Source organism: Podarcis erhardii (genome assembly GCF_964252035.2).
Source record: "Podarcis erhardii genome assembly, chromosome: 16".
Taxonomy (NCBI): Eukaryota; Metazoa; Chordata; class Lepidosauria; order Squamata; family Lacertidae; genus Podarcis; species Podarcis erhardii.
The window spans coordinates 6,849,637-6,866,401 of record NC_138514.1 but is presented as its reverse complement, the minus strand read 5'-3'; the positions used below and the strand labels follow the sequence as shown (position 1 = coordinate 6,866,401).

Sequence of the window (16,765 nt, the reverse complement as noted above, 5' to 3'; positions counted from 1 at the left end):
GCTGGCTTGACACTCCCCCCCCCCCATTGCTTTTCCCCTGTTCTTTAACATCAGCATGATGCACAGAAGTCCAGCAGATGAAGTTCTTCCTATAATCAACAGGGAAAGCTGCACCAGTTTCATGTCTTGCACATGGAAGCAGCTCTCGACAAAGGGCTGTCCATACCCGGGCTTAATGCAATCCATGCAGCTCTCCTGTTTGGATTTTCAAAGCACAAGGAATCTCTGGATTTAGGGAGGAGATGTTGGAGGAGAACCCCCACATGGATGAGGGGGGAATAAAGTAGGTGTAAGTGGTTCACAAACTGCATTAACCCCAGTTTGGACAGGCCCTAAGGCCTTTGCATTGCAGACCTGGATGACCTGCACCAGAGCAGCCAGGATGCAGGCATGCTGCAGATCGTTGGGAGTGCTGAACTCCAAGGTAAATCATGGTTCAGAATTACACCTTGGTGATGCCTTTCTCTCACAAGGACATAAGAAGAGCCCTGCTGATCTAGGCAAGATCTAGTCCAGCATCCCTGCTGCTCACAGGGGCTTTAGAGATCCTTCTGAAAGCCCCCAAGGAGACCTCCTTCTCCCTGGAGAGAAGTGCACTGCTGCGACACCTGGAAGCTCCACTCCTCTGCAAGGAGGAACCATCACGTCCTTCAGGCAGAGGACACAAAGAGGGTTCTCTTCCCGTCCCTACGCAAGACTCACTTACTGGTCCACCTGTAAAGCGTTGAATCTGGCTTGGAGACAATGCTGTCCATGGAGCTTATCAGATAGAAGCCAGTCCCTGTTTGGAGGACGGCGGCACACACATTGTGCTCCATCAGGCACTCCTGCTTCGCTTGCTCCAGGCTCTCAGCGGAGGGGTACAGCACAGACGGCTCTCCTGCCACGCCGTGGCCAGGTTGCTCATCAAACCATTCTGTGGCTGCTGGGAAGGGAAACATGGTGTGGCCAGCTTAGCTAATGCTCCACAATTAAAACCACCAACAGAGCCTGTTTACATGGCATGTTGTAAAATTATTTATTTGCGGATGCATTCGAATGCGGCTTTTCGTCCCCAAAACAACCCCCAAAAGTGACTCACATAAAAGCACAGTGAAAGAGCAGAGCAGAAGAAAAGACCATCATAACCAACAAGTAAAAATAACAGCCAGGGTCTCAGGTAGTTTTCAAAAGGGGTACATGCATGGGCAGGGGCCCAGTTTCAGCATTCAGAAAGAGCAATGGGGATTGTGTGCTCCCTCCTCAGCGAAGGAGGGTTGGGTTGGTTGTAAGAAGCTTTGGGTTGCCCTGGGCAAGATAAAGCAACTCACAAATTCAACAAATAAACTAATTACCTTCACTACATTTGCACAGGAAGGGCCTCTCCTCCTTGCAGCTGGCATCACTGAGAAGCCCCGTTGATGAGTTGAACCACACACAGTCCTTCAGGCCCCCATCAGCCATATCATCCTTCAGGTACCTTTCCCCACACACAAAAGCAAAAGGAAGAGGGTTGTTTGTGCTCCAGGGCTCGGGGGGGGGGGGAGGTCACAAGAGCTCCCTCCAAAAGGAATTTTGCAAATGCTCTCGACTAGGATGCCAGCACTCCAGGGCATATAAATTCAATTCATCATCAGAAGTATTGCCACATCTCATATTTCCTGGTTCAAAATGCAATGCTTTCCTCGAACATGAGATGAACACCATTACCCTCCCAACCGATTCTTCCATGGCTCAGATTCTCATCTGAGCTAGGGCAGTGTTCACTTCCTTCCCTCCTTCCCCTAAGCTCTCATCCAGCAACAGTCCTTCAAACTATGTTCCTTCCAGCCCCATTATTCATTGGTTGCTACACTGATGGTGGCAGCAGGCAGAGGGGAGGGAGAAAGAGAGACAGACAGATAGAAGGGATGCAGGCTGGCTATACAGCACACCAGGTACAAGGAGGAATGGAAAATGCAGTTTTGCCAGCCACTGACGCTCTGGTGGATAAGGGAGGAGGCCCACGGGAGTTGGGTTGGGATTGGATCCCATCGCATGTGCCCAGTCATTGCAATGCCGACTGGGTCATTTTGGATTAAGCTGAGCTATTTTCTGTTACAAAATAATGACATTGTTGGGGGGATGTCTGACCTGATCTACTTCAAGCTTGGTGGGGAATGACCTTCCTCAGCACCATTCACCCACAGGGCAGTCATATCTAGGGGGAAAGGGCCCTGGAGGAACCACCCGGGTGCTCACTGTGCCATCTGCTCGCTGAGGGGCTCCTGTGTTGTCCACCGGAAGACAGATTCCTCCTTCAGGTCATTCAAGCCCGTCCAGAAGGAGCCTCCAAAGTTTGAGCGGACCCAGTCCTAGAACAAACATGGCAACCGCAACCTCAGGGTGGGTGGAAAGAAGGCAACCATCCCATGATGCCTCAGTTGGCCTTTCACCTGCCTCCCTGCACGGAGAGGGGTGGGGGACTTGGGCACATACAGGGTGGCACAGGGTTCTCCAGAAAGGTCAATATCAAGGAAGGAGAGGGCTCCAGCTTCCCTAGGGCAAGCACAACTTGCCCCTTGATTGCAGGCTGAGGGGAGGGCCAGTGAGGGAGCCATCTTCTGGAAACTGCAGCCCAACTCCATGGGCAGCATGCCATCAAAGGTCATCATGAGGGGCCCTGTGCTTCTGGAGGGATGCTGGTACAGAAAAGCCATACCTTCTCTTGTGGAGAGGTCAGGTGCAGCAGTTCTGTATTCTTGAATCTCCGGCAGGCATGTAGGGCCTCTTGCCACTCGCTGGCCAAGGAGGGGTCCCAGAAGTAGCAGCTGCCATTCCAGTGGCTCCACCCAGGGTCTGTCGGGCAGGAACTCCGGGGTGCTGAGGAGGAGGCGGGGGGACATTATCCAGAACGAGGCCCAAGCTGCTTTCCCTGATTATGGCCACAGTCCATCATTCCCAAAGTCCCTTCAGTGTAGCAGAGGCTCTCTGGCCAAGAGAGCCAGGTGAGAGCACTGGGACCTGGTGGCATTGTCCCCTTTTAAAGTCTTGCCAAGCACTTACCCAGTGGCCCCTCGCACACCCACGGCTTGAGCTCGGAGCAGGAGGATGCAGCCACCTGCCCCTCTCCCTGCGGCCCAATCTCCAGGCAGCCCCCGGTAGCAAGCTGTGCGTCCGCCAACCTAGCGAGGGAAGCAAAAATGGCTGGGACCACCAACTTCTTGATAAGGAATGGCAGGTGCCCAGGAAGCCAAAGTCACATGCCAGACAGAGAAGGAAGGACAATGGGGACCAGGGATGAGGTGCTAAGCTTTGCAAGCTGGCGGTGCAGTTCTGACAGTGTGGTGGCAGGAGACGCAGGGAGATGATCACTTCTTCAGAAGCTGCATAAGGGTTGGACTAGATGTCCCTTGGGGTCCCTTCCAACTCTACGATTTTGTGATTCAGGTTTGCTGGAGTTCTGGATAAGTTGGCTGCCAGAAGGCCAATATATAAAGGGAGCCCCTCTGAAGCACCTGCTCTGCCTGTAGAACAGGGCTGGCCCCTCCATGAGGCAGACTGAGGTAGCTGCCTCAGGTGACAGAATCCAAGGGGCCCCTCCATGGGTGTGAATCCCACCACCACCACTGTCTCCACTGAATCGAAGAGAAGCAGCTGCAGCAGCAGCTTCCAGGGTGATCTTGCAAGAACAGCACATGATCTCATGGGATGCTCGCAAGACCTTGACAGAACCCACACGCCCCCTGTAATTAGAGACAGCATGGGTAGCACCGTCATGTTTTGCCTCAGGCAGCGAAACAGGACAGGCCACGCCGGCTGGAGGTCCCAGGTTCAACCCTTGGCCCAGCACAGAGGGAGTCATTCTGGTCAATGCTGGCCTGGTTGCCCATGCCTGCTTGAAAGCAGCCACCTGCCCCCAAAACACTCACCAGGGAGAAGAGAGGTTGGCTGCTCGGCCCTCTGCCCATGTCCAAGTCCCGTCTCTGTCGACATCATTCAGCCCTGTCCAGCTGTTCTTCTGCACCATGGCTGCTATCCAGGCCTGGAGGGGAAGAATGGATGGGGGTGGGAGAGGAGGCTCATTCCACTGGTTTAACCTGCTCATTTACAACATGAACATTCAGCTCTCTGGTGGCAGCAATGTGCTTCGTAGCTCCATATATTGAAACAAAATGTTTGTAGGTATAAAGAGTTAGAACAGCCTCCCAAAAGTGGGAAACGTTCTCCCACCCAGTGATCTGAGGGTTGGTTGCCAGGCACATTGTCCTTCAGCTGTCAAATGCCTGGCAAACAGGAATGCTTGGAAGTTTCCTCCTAAAAGTCAGTAGTGAGGAGGGCATGCCACAAAATGGGAGCCACCACTGAAAAGGCCCTGTAGTAACATCCCTGAATAGGCCTCACCTACTGATTTTGCAGAGTCCAAGATGGTTGGCAATGGGGAAGGTGCATGGGCCCAAGCCATTTAGGGCTTCATATACTGGCCTTGAACTGGGCCACACAAGCTTACTGGCAGCTACCCCACAGTGAAGCAAGGAGCGCCAGCCATGCCACCTGGGAGCATGACTAGCTCCCAACCTGCCTTTTCCTTGGCACTGCTGAGGGTTAGGAGGCCCACGTCTTTTCCATATGTCTGGCAGGTGGCTTTTGCCCCCTGCCAGTTCTTGCTGCTGTGCTCCTCCACGTAATAGCAGTGACCGTCCCAGAACCACCAGCCAGGAGCATGTGGACATCTCAAGCTCACCAAACCTGGAAAACAACCACAGGCAGAGCAGTAGTAGCTTCGCAACGTGACCCTGACTCTAACCTGCCAGCCTGCCTGTTCTCTGTGAAGTTGTAGCGCTGCTGCCTCTTGACGATGTTGTTATTTCCAATGATGTATTGTTTTGTTTTTCTATGTTGACTTTCCCTTTTATCACAAAGCCACTTGGCTTATTTTATTAACAGAAAAGATGAGCGTAAATGATTAAGCTAAAGAAATGCATCCAACAGTGGGAGTTCATGGAGCAAAAGAAGGCCTGCCTTGTACTTATTTATTTCATTAAAAAAAGATACACCGCTTGATTGTATTTTTTTAAAAAAAGCCACACATCTCAAAGTGGCTTACCGAAAAATAAAACAGTAACATCAAGAAATACTTTTAAACATACAGAAGTTAAAGTACTAAAACAGACTGAAATTCACATCCACATTCCAAACACCTGGCTAGGGTTGCCTAAACAAGGATGTTTTTAGCAGGTGCTGAAAAGAGTACAGTGAAGGCGCCTGCTTGATCCCAATAGGCAGTGAGTTCCAAAGTGTAGGTGCTTGGTGGAGTATGTGGAGATGGCTAAACTTCGATGGGAGGAGTAAGGAACCAGGAAGAAACAAATTTAACTAAGACTGGGGGAAATTTACTGAGTATTTTTTTTAAAAATTGTAAACAACTTAAAACATTAGCAAGGTTAATGTAAAATGAGCAGTAAAGATAACTCAAGGAAATTATTAGAGAAAATAAATAATAAGGTATTGGTTTGGATATGCAGCAGTAAAGATAAAATAAAAGAAACCACAGATGAGAGGGGGAGGGGAGGTCAATTTGATGGTATTTTTGGTTTTGCTATAGAATTTGTATGTTTTGTTGTCAAATTGTACACACCCCCACACCCCGCTATAACAAAGTGTATCTGTGGCACCTGTAGCAATGCCAATTATGCCAAGTCGGTCATGACTGGACCTAATGGTCAGGGGTCCCTTTACCTTTACCTTTTAAGCAGTTAATAGGCACATGTAATAATAATGATGATAATAATAATAATAATAATAATAATAATAATAATAATAATAATTTATTTATACCCCGCCCATCTGGCTGGGCCTCCCCAGCCACTCTGGGCGGCTTCCATAGAAACCAAAAATACACTAAAATATCACAGATTAAAAACTTCCCTGAACAGGGCAGCCTTAAGATGTCTTCTGAATGTCAGGTAGTTGTTTATCGCTTTGACATCTGCTGGAAGGGCGTTCCACAGGGCGGGCGCCACTACCGAGAAGGCCCTCTGCCTGGTTCCCTGTAGCTTTGCTTCTCGCAATGAGGGAACCGCCAGAAGGCCTCAACGTCCGGGCAGAATGATGGGGGTGGAGACGGGCCTTCAGGTATACTGGACCGAGGCCGTTTAGGGCTTTAAAGGTCAGCACCAACACTTTGAATTGTGCTTGGAAACGTACTGGGAGCCAATGTAGGTCTTTCAAGACCGGTGTTATATGGTCTCGGCAGCTGCCCCCAGTCACCAGTCTAGCTGCCGCATTCTGGATTAGTTGTAGTTTCCGAGTCACCTTCAAAGGTAATCACACAATCTCGTAGGTAAACTGGTCCCAAGTTGCCATGGGCTTTATATGCAAATGGCAACACCTTGAAGTCGGGGCAGGAGCAAATCGGCAACCAGGGCAGATCTCTGAGCGCAGGTGTCATATGCCAACAAGCCCTCACTCAGTCATGCTGCAGCATTTTTATGTCACTCATATTCCGCCCCGCCCCCCAAACTTACCATAAAGGCACGAGGGGGTGAAGCGACGGACGCAGCGCAGGTGGCGCCCATCGCATTGGCCCGTCAGGGGGTTGTAGGTCGATGTGCTCAAGCACGGAGAGCAGTGCCGCCGGCACCCATCCCCACAGAAGCTGGGGGAGCAGGCTGCAAGGACAGAGAGTTGTTGGTTAAGGCAGTGAGAGCTATCTGGAGACACCAGCCCCTCTGACTGGCCTCATGATACTCTGGATAGAGGCATGTCTGCTGGAGGCCCTGCAGAAGTCACTGGAGGTGTCAGGGATCAGATCCTGCAGCCTTGAAGCTCAGCCTTTGAACCTGGTGGCACAGGCACACACCAACACACAGAAGGAATGGCCAGCCTCAACAAGGAAGCCTCTCTCAGCACTGGACTAGGGAGGAAAATCTCAGTACTGGCCAGATGGGGTTAGGGCTGCCTTCGTGCCTTGTGTGGTGTGTTTGGCCACCAGGTCTTTGGTCCTCTCCAGCAAATAAGCTTTTATTGACACCAGAGTGGGATCTCTCTTTCAAGTCAGCCTCTGAAGACCATCCGAAAAGGGCTGCTTCTCTCTCCCCTCCCTGCCCCTTTTCCCTTGTGTGTGTCTGTCGTGATTTTTAGATTGTAAGCCTGCAGGGACTGCCTTGTTTTAACTGGAAGCCTCTTGGGCTGAAATAAATAAGCAATAAATAATGAAATTGCCTCCCAGCCCTCATTGGGGACTCCCCAGAAGCATCTGACTGGCCACTCTTGGAAACAGGGCACAGGCAGAGGCAGAATGGGAGACATCTCCTGTCTTCTCATGCAGCTGAACCTGCAAACATTCCTCAGCCCAGGTAGGATGGGTCAAAGGGCAGTAAGCCAGGCATGAATTTATTCTGGGAGAGGCTCCTGAAATCCATTGACAAAGGGGCTTCTAATCCACACAAGCTCAGACTGCGATACACTGGGTTGGCCTTTTAACCTGCCACCACAAGACACATTTAAAGCACCTTGCTGGGCTGTGCAGTGTTCAGGGGCATCCCTGAAATGGAGGGAGGGAGGTGTTCCAGACCCCGATCTACCAACCCACTACTATTCCCCCTTCCCAACCTCCTCCCTGTCCTCCTGCATCTCGAATGCAGCAGAAGCAGCCACTCACCTGCCTTCACGTAGAGGACGGCGTCTGAGCCAGGGCTGTCCACCAACACCGTCCCTGCCACCAGGTAATAGGCCCCGCTAAGTCTCAGCAGCCCCGTGCAGCCCTCCTTCTGCAGGTAGCAGGCGTCCTTGGCTTCCTGCAGCGACGCTCGCCTCTGCTGGGGGGCCGAGCCCTGCTGAGGAAGGAGCAGCTTCTCCCTGAAAGATGGCAGGTCCACATCTGTGTGGGGATGCCATGAAGCGGGAGAAATAAAGTGAAAGCTCTTCCTGGCAATGAACAGAACAAGGCGACTTAAGGCACATTTCCTCCACCCGAAAACTGGGAACTGTAGTTTACCCCTCACAGAGCTAGAACCCCCCAGCACCTTAACAACATGCAGTTCCCAGGGTACATTGGATAATGTGCTTTAAATATAAGGTGTGTATGCAGCCTGGAACTCAGCTCCCGAGGGCATCCCCTGAAGTGTGACAAAGGGCAAAAGATCCCTAACAGTCCCCATCTCTCCGCTATAAGGATACGTTGGCATTAAGCCCCTCAGTGCATCAAAGACAGATTGAGTGGGGATTTAGGTGCCAGGCAAAAATGTTCCTCCTTAACCAGGCCTTTGGCTGACTGACATCCAATGCCCTTTTAAAATGTGTTTGGGGAGCCAGTGGGATTACTGGGTTGTTCTTGTTTTTAATTTTATTTTGTGATATTGTGATTTTATGTTGAGAACCGCCCTGAGACCTGCCGGTATAAGGCAGTATACAAATTTAATAAATTCTCATCATCATCTTTTCTCCCCAGAGAATACTCCCACCTTCAGGTCGCTTGCAAGCCCAGTGGAAGCTGCCTGGCTCTGAGCCTCCTCTTTCGCCACCAGCAAAGCCAGCCCTGGCCTGAAAAAAAGAAAGAAAGGGGAGAGATGGGGCAGCCTAGCCTGTGGGGCAGTCAGATGTTGCTGGGCTCCCATCATCACCCCCTTGATCCCTGGCCAGGTTTGTTGGGGCAAGACCAGGGGAGGTTGCGGGAGAGATCAGGCATGTCAGGTTCAAAGTACTTTGCCTGTCCCAGGATCAGTGCTTTTCTTCTAGTGGGACACAATGGTACACAAAGCCATCACCTTTTTGGAGGGGAGGAGGAGGAAGGGCTCTTGGACCCCTCAGAGCATCACGCCTCCTTTCCCAAGGAGGCAGGAGGCTGCGACGGGATTCTGGAGCCCTGCTGCCTCCTTCCCAAAGCCGGGCAGACCCCCTTAGAGCATTGTGCCTTCTTTCCTAAGCTGGGCAAATGCTTCCCGGGTTGGGGAAGGAGATGTGAGCCCAGGTCCTGACAAAATGTTGGACAGTGTTACCCCTGTGGTAAAAATAGGAATGCATAATGCAGCAAGTTATTTATAATGCATCTCTATATACCAAGATAGGGACGCGGGTGGCACTGTGGGTTAAACCACAGAGCCTAGGACTTGCTGATCTATCTATCTATCTATCTATCTATCTGATCAGAAGGTTGGCGGTTCGAATTCCCATGACGGGGTGAGCTCCTGTCGCTCAGTCCCTGCTCCTACCAAACTAGCAGTTCGAAAGCACGTCAAAATGCAAGTAGATAAATAGGTACCACTCTGGCGGGAAGGTAAACGGCGTTTCCGTGCGCTGCTCTGGTTCGCCAGAAGCGGCTTAGTCATGCTGGTCACATGACCCGGAAGCTGTATGTCAGCTCCCTCGGCCAATAAAGCGAGATGAGCGCCAGGGGTCCCTTTACCTTTACTATATACCAAGATCTCAATGAAGTTCCAGTAAATCATGTAATTGTTTTACATGTATTTGTTTTTCCTGGCCCTGAGGAAATTTTGCACCCAGGGCAATTACCCAGAGTACCAGCACCTTTTTCCTAGAAAAAAAGCACTACCCAGGACCCCTTCCCACAGCCCATCTCCAGGAGGTTGGCATAGCACACCCATTCCATGGCCACTGGGGTCCCTCTCAGCTCTATGAGTCTATGTCAGCAAGTGAGGTTATGGTGGTTCCAATGTGAGAAGTTCACCAGAACCTGCCTCCTCCCCCACCCCCAGCCTCCAGCAGGGACCCCATCTCACCTTGACCTTCTGCACGGTAGCACCTAGGTATCTCTGGCAAGCAGAGGCTGCTTCGTTCTGCCTGCTGTAGCGCTCCGAGGACACGCAGGCTCCATGCTCAAACACCCAGTCATCCAGGGGCAGGCACTTCAGAGAGGCATACGCCGCTAGAGAAAGGGGTTTGGCCATTACTAGCTGACCGCGGTGCCAGGGGGTTACTCGGCAACCACACACCCTTGTGCACCAAGTAACTGCAGGGTGCCCCCTGGCTCCTGGCACTCAGGAGCAGGGTTTTTAAGTCAGAAGGCGTGATGCTTCCTGGCAAGCCGCTCTGAGCCCTGCCTTGGCTGGGGAGGGCGGGGTATAAATAAAAAATATTATTATTATTCTGGAAGAGCTACAAGCTTGAAGGCAGCTGCAATTCCATTTGCACTGGGGCAAGGGAGCAAACAGGTGGCAAGGGAGGTTATGGGGGGGGGGAGCAGCAGAAGGTCTGAAGGGCTCCATGGTGCCAAACGAGGCCACCAGCCCTCCTTCCTCTCAGGGCTCCAGGGCTGGCGGTTGGAGCCAGTGCCACGACTGGTTTAACCCTGTTTCTCCAAATGTGACCTTTTTTTGCATGGGATTGAGGGTGGCTGCATTAGGGACGGCTCGGAGGAGAGCCCCATTAGCCCACTGCTTTGAGATGCACATACCGGCTGCCTCCCTGTAGCGCAGGAATCCATCGCAGAGGCCCGTCAGCGGGTTGCAGCTCAGGCCTGGCTCACACCGGGGGCACATCGACTGGCAGTCCTGCCCAGAGAAGCCGGGCCGGCAGCTCGTCTTGACATGCACGGCAGCAGCCGAACTGGCGTCAGGGTCTTCCAAGGCCACAAGGCGTGTCCCCCTGGCAAGGCGGTGGCCCCCTGCGGAGCTGACCACGGCATCACACCCCGTGCCCAAGGCAGAGCACTGCCGCTTGGCAGCCTCCAGCGAAGGGAAGCTCAGGTCCAAGGAGGGAGCACCATAGAAGAACTTCTCAGGGAAGGTCATGTAGGAGCCTGAGGGGAGGGGAGAATCATAGAATTGTGGGGTTGGAAGGGACCACGAGGGCCACGGGATCACATTCATCCAGTGCTTTACCAACTGCACTGGCTCCCGGTATAGTACAAGGTCAGGTTTAAGGTGCTGGTTTTGACCTTTAAAGCCCTATGCGGCCTAGGACCCACATACCTACGGGACCGCCTCGCCTGGTATGCCCCGCAGAGGACCTTAAGGTCCACAAATAACAACACTTTGGAGGTCCTGAGCCTCAAGGAGGTTAGATTGGTTTCAACTAGGGCCAGGGGTCTTCCAGAGATACTTCAAACAACTATATACTCAAGGGCCGCAAAATGAGGTTGAGATAGAACAATTTTTGACAAAGAATGGATTACCAAAGTTGTCTCAAGAAAATAGATCAACCCTGAATTATAAAATAACACAACAAGAGATCAAAGATGCCATTCAGAATATGCAATTGGGTAAATCTCCAGGGCCAGATGGGCTTACCTCCAAATATTATAAGACATTGAAAGACTATTTGATACATCCACTAATGGAGGTTTGCAATGAGATTATGGAGGGGAAGAAAGCACTGGAATCGTGGAAAGAAGCTTTCATCACATTGATACCTAAATCAGAAACTGAAAAGACACAACTTAAGAACTACCGTCCCATCTCCCTTCTAAATGTGGATTATAAAATTTTTGCAGACATTTTAGCAAGTAGATTTTAAAAAGTTCTAAACGAAGTGATTCATAAAGATCAGGCAGGCTTTCTCCCAGGTAGACATTTGTTTGCCAACACAAGGAACATTATTGATATTTTGGAACTTTTGCAAACAAATATTAAATCAAGAGCAGTGTTAATATTTATAGATGCGGAGAAGGCCTTTGATAATATTTCATGGAAGTTCATGAAGAAAAACCTGGAAGGGATGGGAGTGGGACGGGGATTTGAAAATGGGATAGATGCAATCTATTCAGAACAAAAGGCTAAATTGATAGTTAACAATGTGGTGACGGAAGAGTTTAAAATTGAAAAAGGAACATGACAAGGTTGCCCTATTTCCCCCTTGCTATTTATTTCAGTCCTGGAGGTGCTCTTGAATATGATCAGAGGGGACCGGTTGGTTGAAGGAATTCAGGTCGGAGCAAAACAGTATAAACTCAAGGCTTTTGCAGATGACCTAGTTTTGACCTTACAGGAGCCAGAATCTAGTACAAAAAGGGTATTACAATTGATTCATGAGTTTGGTCGGGTGGCGGGATTTAAGCTAAACAAACAAAAAACTAAGGTATTGGAAAAAAACTTGACATCTTCAGAATCAGAAAGGTTTCAGAAAGAGACAGAGTTAAATGTGGTTAAAAAAGTAAAATACCTAGGGGTAAAAGAATCTGAGCTTATTTAAGGATAACTATGAAAAGTGTTGGTCAGAAATTAAAAGGGATTTTGAAAGTTGGTCAAGATTGAAACTTTCCTTGTTGGGCCGAATTGCTGCTATAAAAATGAATGTATTGCCAAAGATGCTGTTTCTCTTTCAGACTTTACAGATTGTGGATAAAATGGAGTGTTTCGGGAGGTGGCAAAGAGATATCTCTAAATTTGTCTGGCAGGGCAAAAAGCCCAGAATTAAGTTTAAAATATTAACTGATGCTAAAGAAAGAGGGGGGTTTGCCCTGCCAGATTTAAGGTTGTACTATGAATCAGCAGCTTTCTGCTGGTTGAAAGACTGGCTGCTCCTTGAAAACACTGATGTTTTAGATTTGGAAGGTTTTAACAACGCTTTCGGATGGCATGCATATCTGTGGTATGACAAGGTTAAAATTCATAAGACTTTCAAGAACCATATTGTTAGGAAAGCAGTGTTTAATGTCTGGACAAAATACAAAGACTTATTAGAAAATAAGACCCCAAGGTGGCTGTCACCTATGGAAGCTAAGGCTCTGAAAAGACCCAATATGGAGGTCAAATGGCCGAAATATTGGGAAATACTAGAAAAAGATGGAGATAATTGGAGGCTGCAGAGTTTGGAGAAACTAAAAGATAAAGTGCGAGATTGGCTACATTATGCTCAGATTAAAGAGGTTTTTAAATTGGATAAAAAGTTAGGTTTCCAGGTGGAAAAATCGAAGTTGGAAACAGAATTGTTAGAACCTAAGACTAAGGTACTCTCAAGAATGTATAACTTGCTGTTAAAATGGAACACACAGGATGAAATGGTTAAATCAGCTATGATAAAATGGGCACAAGACATTGGGTATAATATTATGTTTGCTGATTGGGAAAAGTTATGGACCACCGGTATGAAGTTTACGGCATGCAATGCCTTGAAAGAAAATATTATGAAAATGATATATAGGTGGTACATGACCCCAGTTAAGCTTGCAAAAATATACCACCTGCCTGATAATAAGTGTTGGAAATGCAAGGGAACCGAAGGAACGTTCTTTCACCTCTGGTGGACTTGCCCTAGGGTTAAGGCTTTCTGGGAAATGATATATAATGAGCTGAAAAAGGTATTTAAGTATACCTTCCCTAAGAAACCAGAGGCCTTCCTTTTGGGCATTGTTGGCCAGAGGGTGTTAAAGAAGGACCGAACATTTTTCATGTATGCTACAACAGCAGCAAGGATACTTGTCGCCAAATACTGGAAAATTCAAGATTTGCCCACGCTGGAAGAACGGCAGATGCAACTGATGGACTATATGGAACTAGCAGAAATGACCGGCAGATTCCGAGACCTGGGAGAGGAAGCAGTGGAAGAGGATTGGAAGAAATTTAAGGACTATCTACAAAAACATTGTAAATTACATGAGTGCTAAGAAGGATGCGAGATTGAAAATAACACGGCACCATTAAGCTAGTTGGAAAGAATATGAGAGTAAGCGAATCTTAAGAGAAAAATAAATTTTGAATAATTATTAGGTTTAAATTGGGTATTTAAAAGTATCTAAAGTTAGGGACATAATATTGGAAATTTATAGAATAAGAATGGAAACAAGGTGATAAATTGCTGGTTAAAATTGTATAATTTTGGAACGCAGGAGCGAGAGATGTGAGGAAGTCCAAAAAGTGAAGAAAATATGGCTATTATAAGATGTTAATTGTATTTTTGTTTCTTTTTCTGTTTTGTTTTCTGTTTATTCTGGTTTCTTTTTTACTGTATTAAGAAAATCTTTAATAAAAAATTTTTTAAAAAAAAACAACTAGGGCCAGGGCCTTTTCAGCACTGGCCCTGACATGGTGGAACACTCTGTCACAAGAGGCTAGGGCCCTGCAGGACTTGACATCTTTCTGCAGGGCCTTTGGTTTGGACTCGGTCTGACCCTTATGTTTCCCTCCCCCTATGGTCTTGATTTATCGGCTATTTTAAAATGAGGCTGCATTTTAAATTGCATTTTAACTGGTATTTTAAATTTGTCCCCCCCCCCTTTTCCCCTATTATGTTTTTACTGTGATTTTATTGGTGTTAGCCACCCTGAGCCCGGCTCTGGCTGGGGAGGGCAGGGTATAAATAAAAATTATTATTATTATTATTACTATTATTTAGTCCAACCCCCTGCAATTCAGGAATGCCCCATAAATACCAAAATGAAAACTCAGCCTGGATAGCTCAGCTGGTTAGAGTGTGGTGCTGCTAATGCCAAGGTTGCAGGTTCGATCTCTGTATGGGACAGCTGCATTGCAGGGGGTTGGACTGGTTGACCCTCATGGTCCCTTCCAGCTCTAGGATTCTATGAAATGAAAAAAGTCTGCAGCCCAAAGCAGCTCTGCTTACCACTCTGGTGGGAGGCCTGGCATATCCAGCGGTGAGGCCTGCGGCACGGCTCAGCCTTCAGGAAGCCGGAGCTCAGGGCCAGCATGCAGGTTTCTGTGTCCGAGGGACCCTGTGAGAGAACAAAGCTGGCCCCAAAGAGAATGAGAGAGGGTGAGGGAAGCCAGAGACGGCGCCTGGCAGGCCTGCTGACTTGTGCCCTTTTGAGGCGCTCAGTTTTAGATCTCATCCCCTTGCCTTGGCTTCAGTCCCATGTTTCTCAGACAACCTTCTTGGCAATCAAAGCAAGTTGTTCAAGACTTGCGATTGCTAGATCCAGGCAAAATAAGTTTGGTGAATGAAACAGCTCCTCTGAATGTTTCTCTATCCTGAACAGCTCCTTAGGAGACCTCAAACTACTTTGATAACTTTTTTGGGGGGGGGTTGAGACTTTACAACATACAATACAATAAAAAAGGAATTAAATAAAAATAGAACTCCTTTGAAAGTTGCTTACGATAAACTAACTCTCTCCCAGCTGCAGCCTCTCCCCATACCTTCCCCCACATGCAATATGGTGACAATGATAGTGGCCAACCTTACTGGGTTCTTGTACGGATGGCAAGATGACTTGGCAGTGAGTGTGTTCAATCTCTGCACTATAGCTGCTTCTATTATTTATTGACTGATTATTCAGAAGTGGTTCTTATTAAGTTCAGTGAGATGCACTTCTAAGCAGGTGTGCACAGGATTGCCGTCTTAATAGACAAATGGCCCCAATCCACCCATCCCGCCCCACAGTCTCTTTCCCAGGGGTTCTTACTTACCGCCGCAAGGCTTGGTTGAAGGGTGCCCCATCGGCCCAATGCCACAAGCCTATGCCACTGCGAAGCCCAGTCCAGACACTCACCTCCAGCTCTTTCTGCAGCCAGACCTGTGGAGGAACGCAGAAGGTCATTCTCCTTCGCCAGTCGAAAACACGCAGTGGGGATCTTGCCGGTCAGCACACCCCAAAGGATGCAAACTGGGAAAGGCTACCAGAGACAGCAGGGTGGAGAGGCCTGAGTGCCAAGGAGATGCTGGGAGGAGCGCAAAGAGCCTAGACTGGGAAGCCCAGCACCATTACCTATGTAGGGCCGGCTCTATCATGAGGCAGAGTGATCAGTGTTAGAAACTCAACTGATCTAGACCTAATTTACAGTCGCCGCAATGGCACCAGATTTCCCCCCAGTGGGATTTATTGTTATTATTGTCATTATTATTATTCATTTCATTTATATATGACTTTATATTTTAAATGAAATCTCAAAGTGGTTGACAACACATTTAAACAGCCAATCAAACATGAGGAAATCCCGACCAAAGAATTGTCGCAAGAGGGGTGGATGTAACATCAAAAAATATTAATTTATTTAAGGACAATTATGAAAAATGTTGGACAGAAGTTAAAAAAGATCTAGACACATGGTCGAGGCTGAAACTTTCCTTGCTAGGCCGTATTGCTGTTATTAAAATGAATGTATTGCCAAGAGTGCTGTTTCTGTTTCAAACATTACAAATTCTAGACAAGGTGGAGTGCCTCAGAAGATGGCAAAAAGATATTTCTAAATTTGTCTGGCAGGGCAAAAAGCCAAGAATTAAATTTAAGATTTTAACAGACACGAAAGATAGAGGGGGTTTTGCCCTGCCGGACTTAAGGCTTTACTACGAGGCAGCAGCTTTCTGCTGGCTGAAACCATGGCTACTTCTTGAGGATACAGATATCTTGGATCTAGAAGGATATGACAATAACTTTGGTTGGCATGCGTATTTATGGTATGACAAGGTAAAAGTACACAAGAGTTTCAAAAACCATATTGTCAGAAAGGCGCTGTATAATGTTTGGATTAGATATAAGGATTTATTAGAAAGTAAAACCCCCAGATGGTTATCACCAATGGAAGCAAAGGCAGTTAAAAGACTCAACATGGACTCCGATTGGTTAAAATACTCAGAAATTTTGGAACATGATGGTGATAAATATAAACTTAAGAGCTACGAGAAGCTAAAGTCAAAAGTCTGAGACTGGTTGCATTATCATCAGATAAATGAAGTATTTAAGCAAGATAGGAAGATAGGCTTTCAGAGTGAGAGGTCTAAGTTAGAAATAGAGCTATTAGATTCCAATACTAAGAATCTTTCTAGAATGTATAATCTACTGCTGAAATGGAATGTACAGGATGAAACGGTAAAATCAGCAATGATTAAGTGGGCGCAAGATGTAGGTCATGATATTATGTTTGTTGACTGGGAACAGTTATGGACCACCGGC

At 48.0% G+C, this 16,765-nt stretch overlaps 1 protein-coding gene across 1 annotated transcript in view; it reads right to left on the bottom strand.

The window, feature by feature from the left end:
- The window catches only part of LOC309331189 (uncharacterized protein), a 38,928-nt gene that overhangs the window by 3,242 nt on the left and 18,921 nt on the right, over positions 1 to 16,765 (bottom strand). The window contains exons 16-29 of the mRNA XM_081843248.1: positions 15,282 to 15,388; positions 14,479 to 14,603; positions 10,373 to 10,717; positions 9,699 to 9,844; positions 8,424 to 8,502; positions 7,622 to 7,840; positions 6,486 to 6,629; positions 4,541 to 4,707; positions 3,891 to 4,003; positions 3,025 to 3,143; positions 2,681 to 2,841; positions 2,221 to 2,333; positions 1,335 to 1,459; positions 707 to 925 (exon numbers count right to left, since the gene is read on the bottom strand). Of these exons, the coding sequence (XP_081699374.1) occupies positions 707 to 925; positions 1,335 to 1,459; positions 2,221 to 2,333; positions 2,681 to 2,841; positions 3,025 to 3,143; positions 3,891 to 4,003; positions 4,541 to 4,707; positions 6,486 to 6,629; positions 7,622 to 7,840; positions 8,424 to 8,502; positions 9,699 to 9,844; positions 10,373 to 10,717; positions 14,479 to 14,603; positions 15,282 to 15,388 (2,182 nt within the window). The remainder of the gene's footprint in view (positions 1 to 706; positions 926 to 1,334; positions 1,460 to 2,220; positions 2,334 to 2,680; positions 2,842 to 3,024; positions 3,144 to 3,890; positions 4,004 to 4,540; positions 4,708 to 6,485; positions 6,630 to 7,621; positions 7,841 to 8,423; positions 8,503 to 9,698; positions 9,845 to 10,372; positions 10,718 to 14,478; positions 14,604 to 15,281; positions 15,389 to 16,765) is intronic.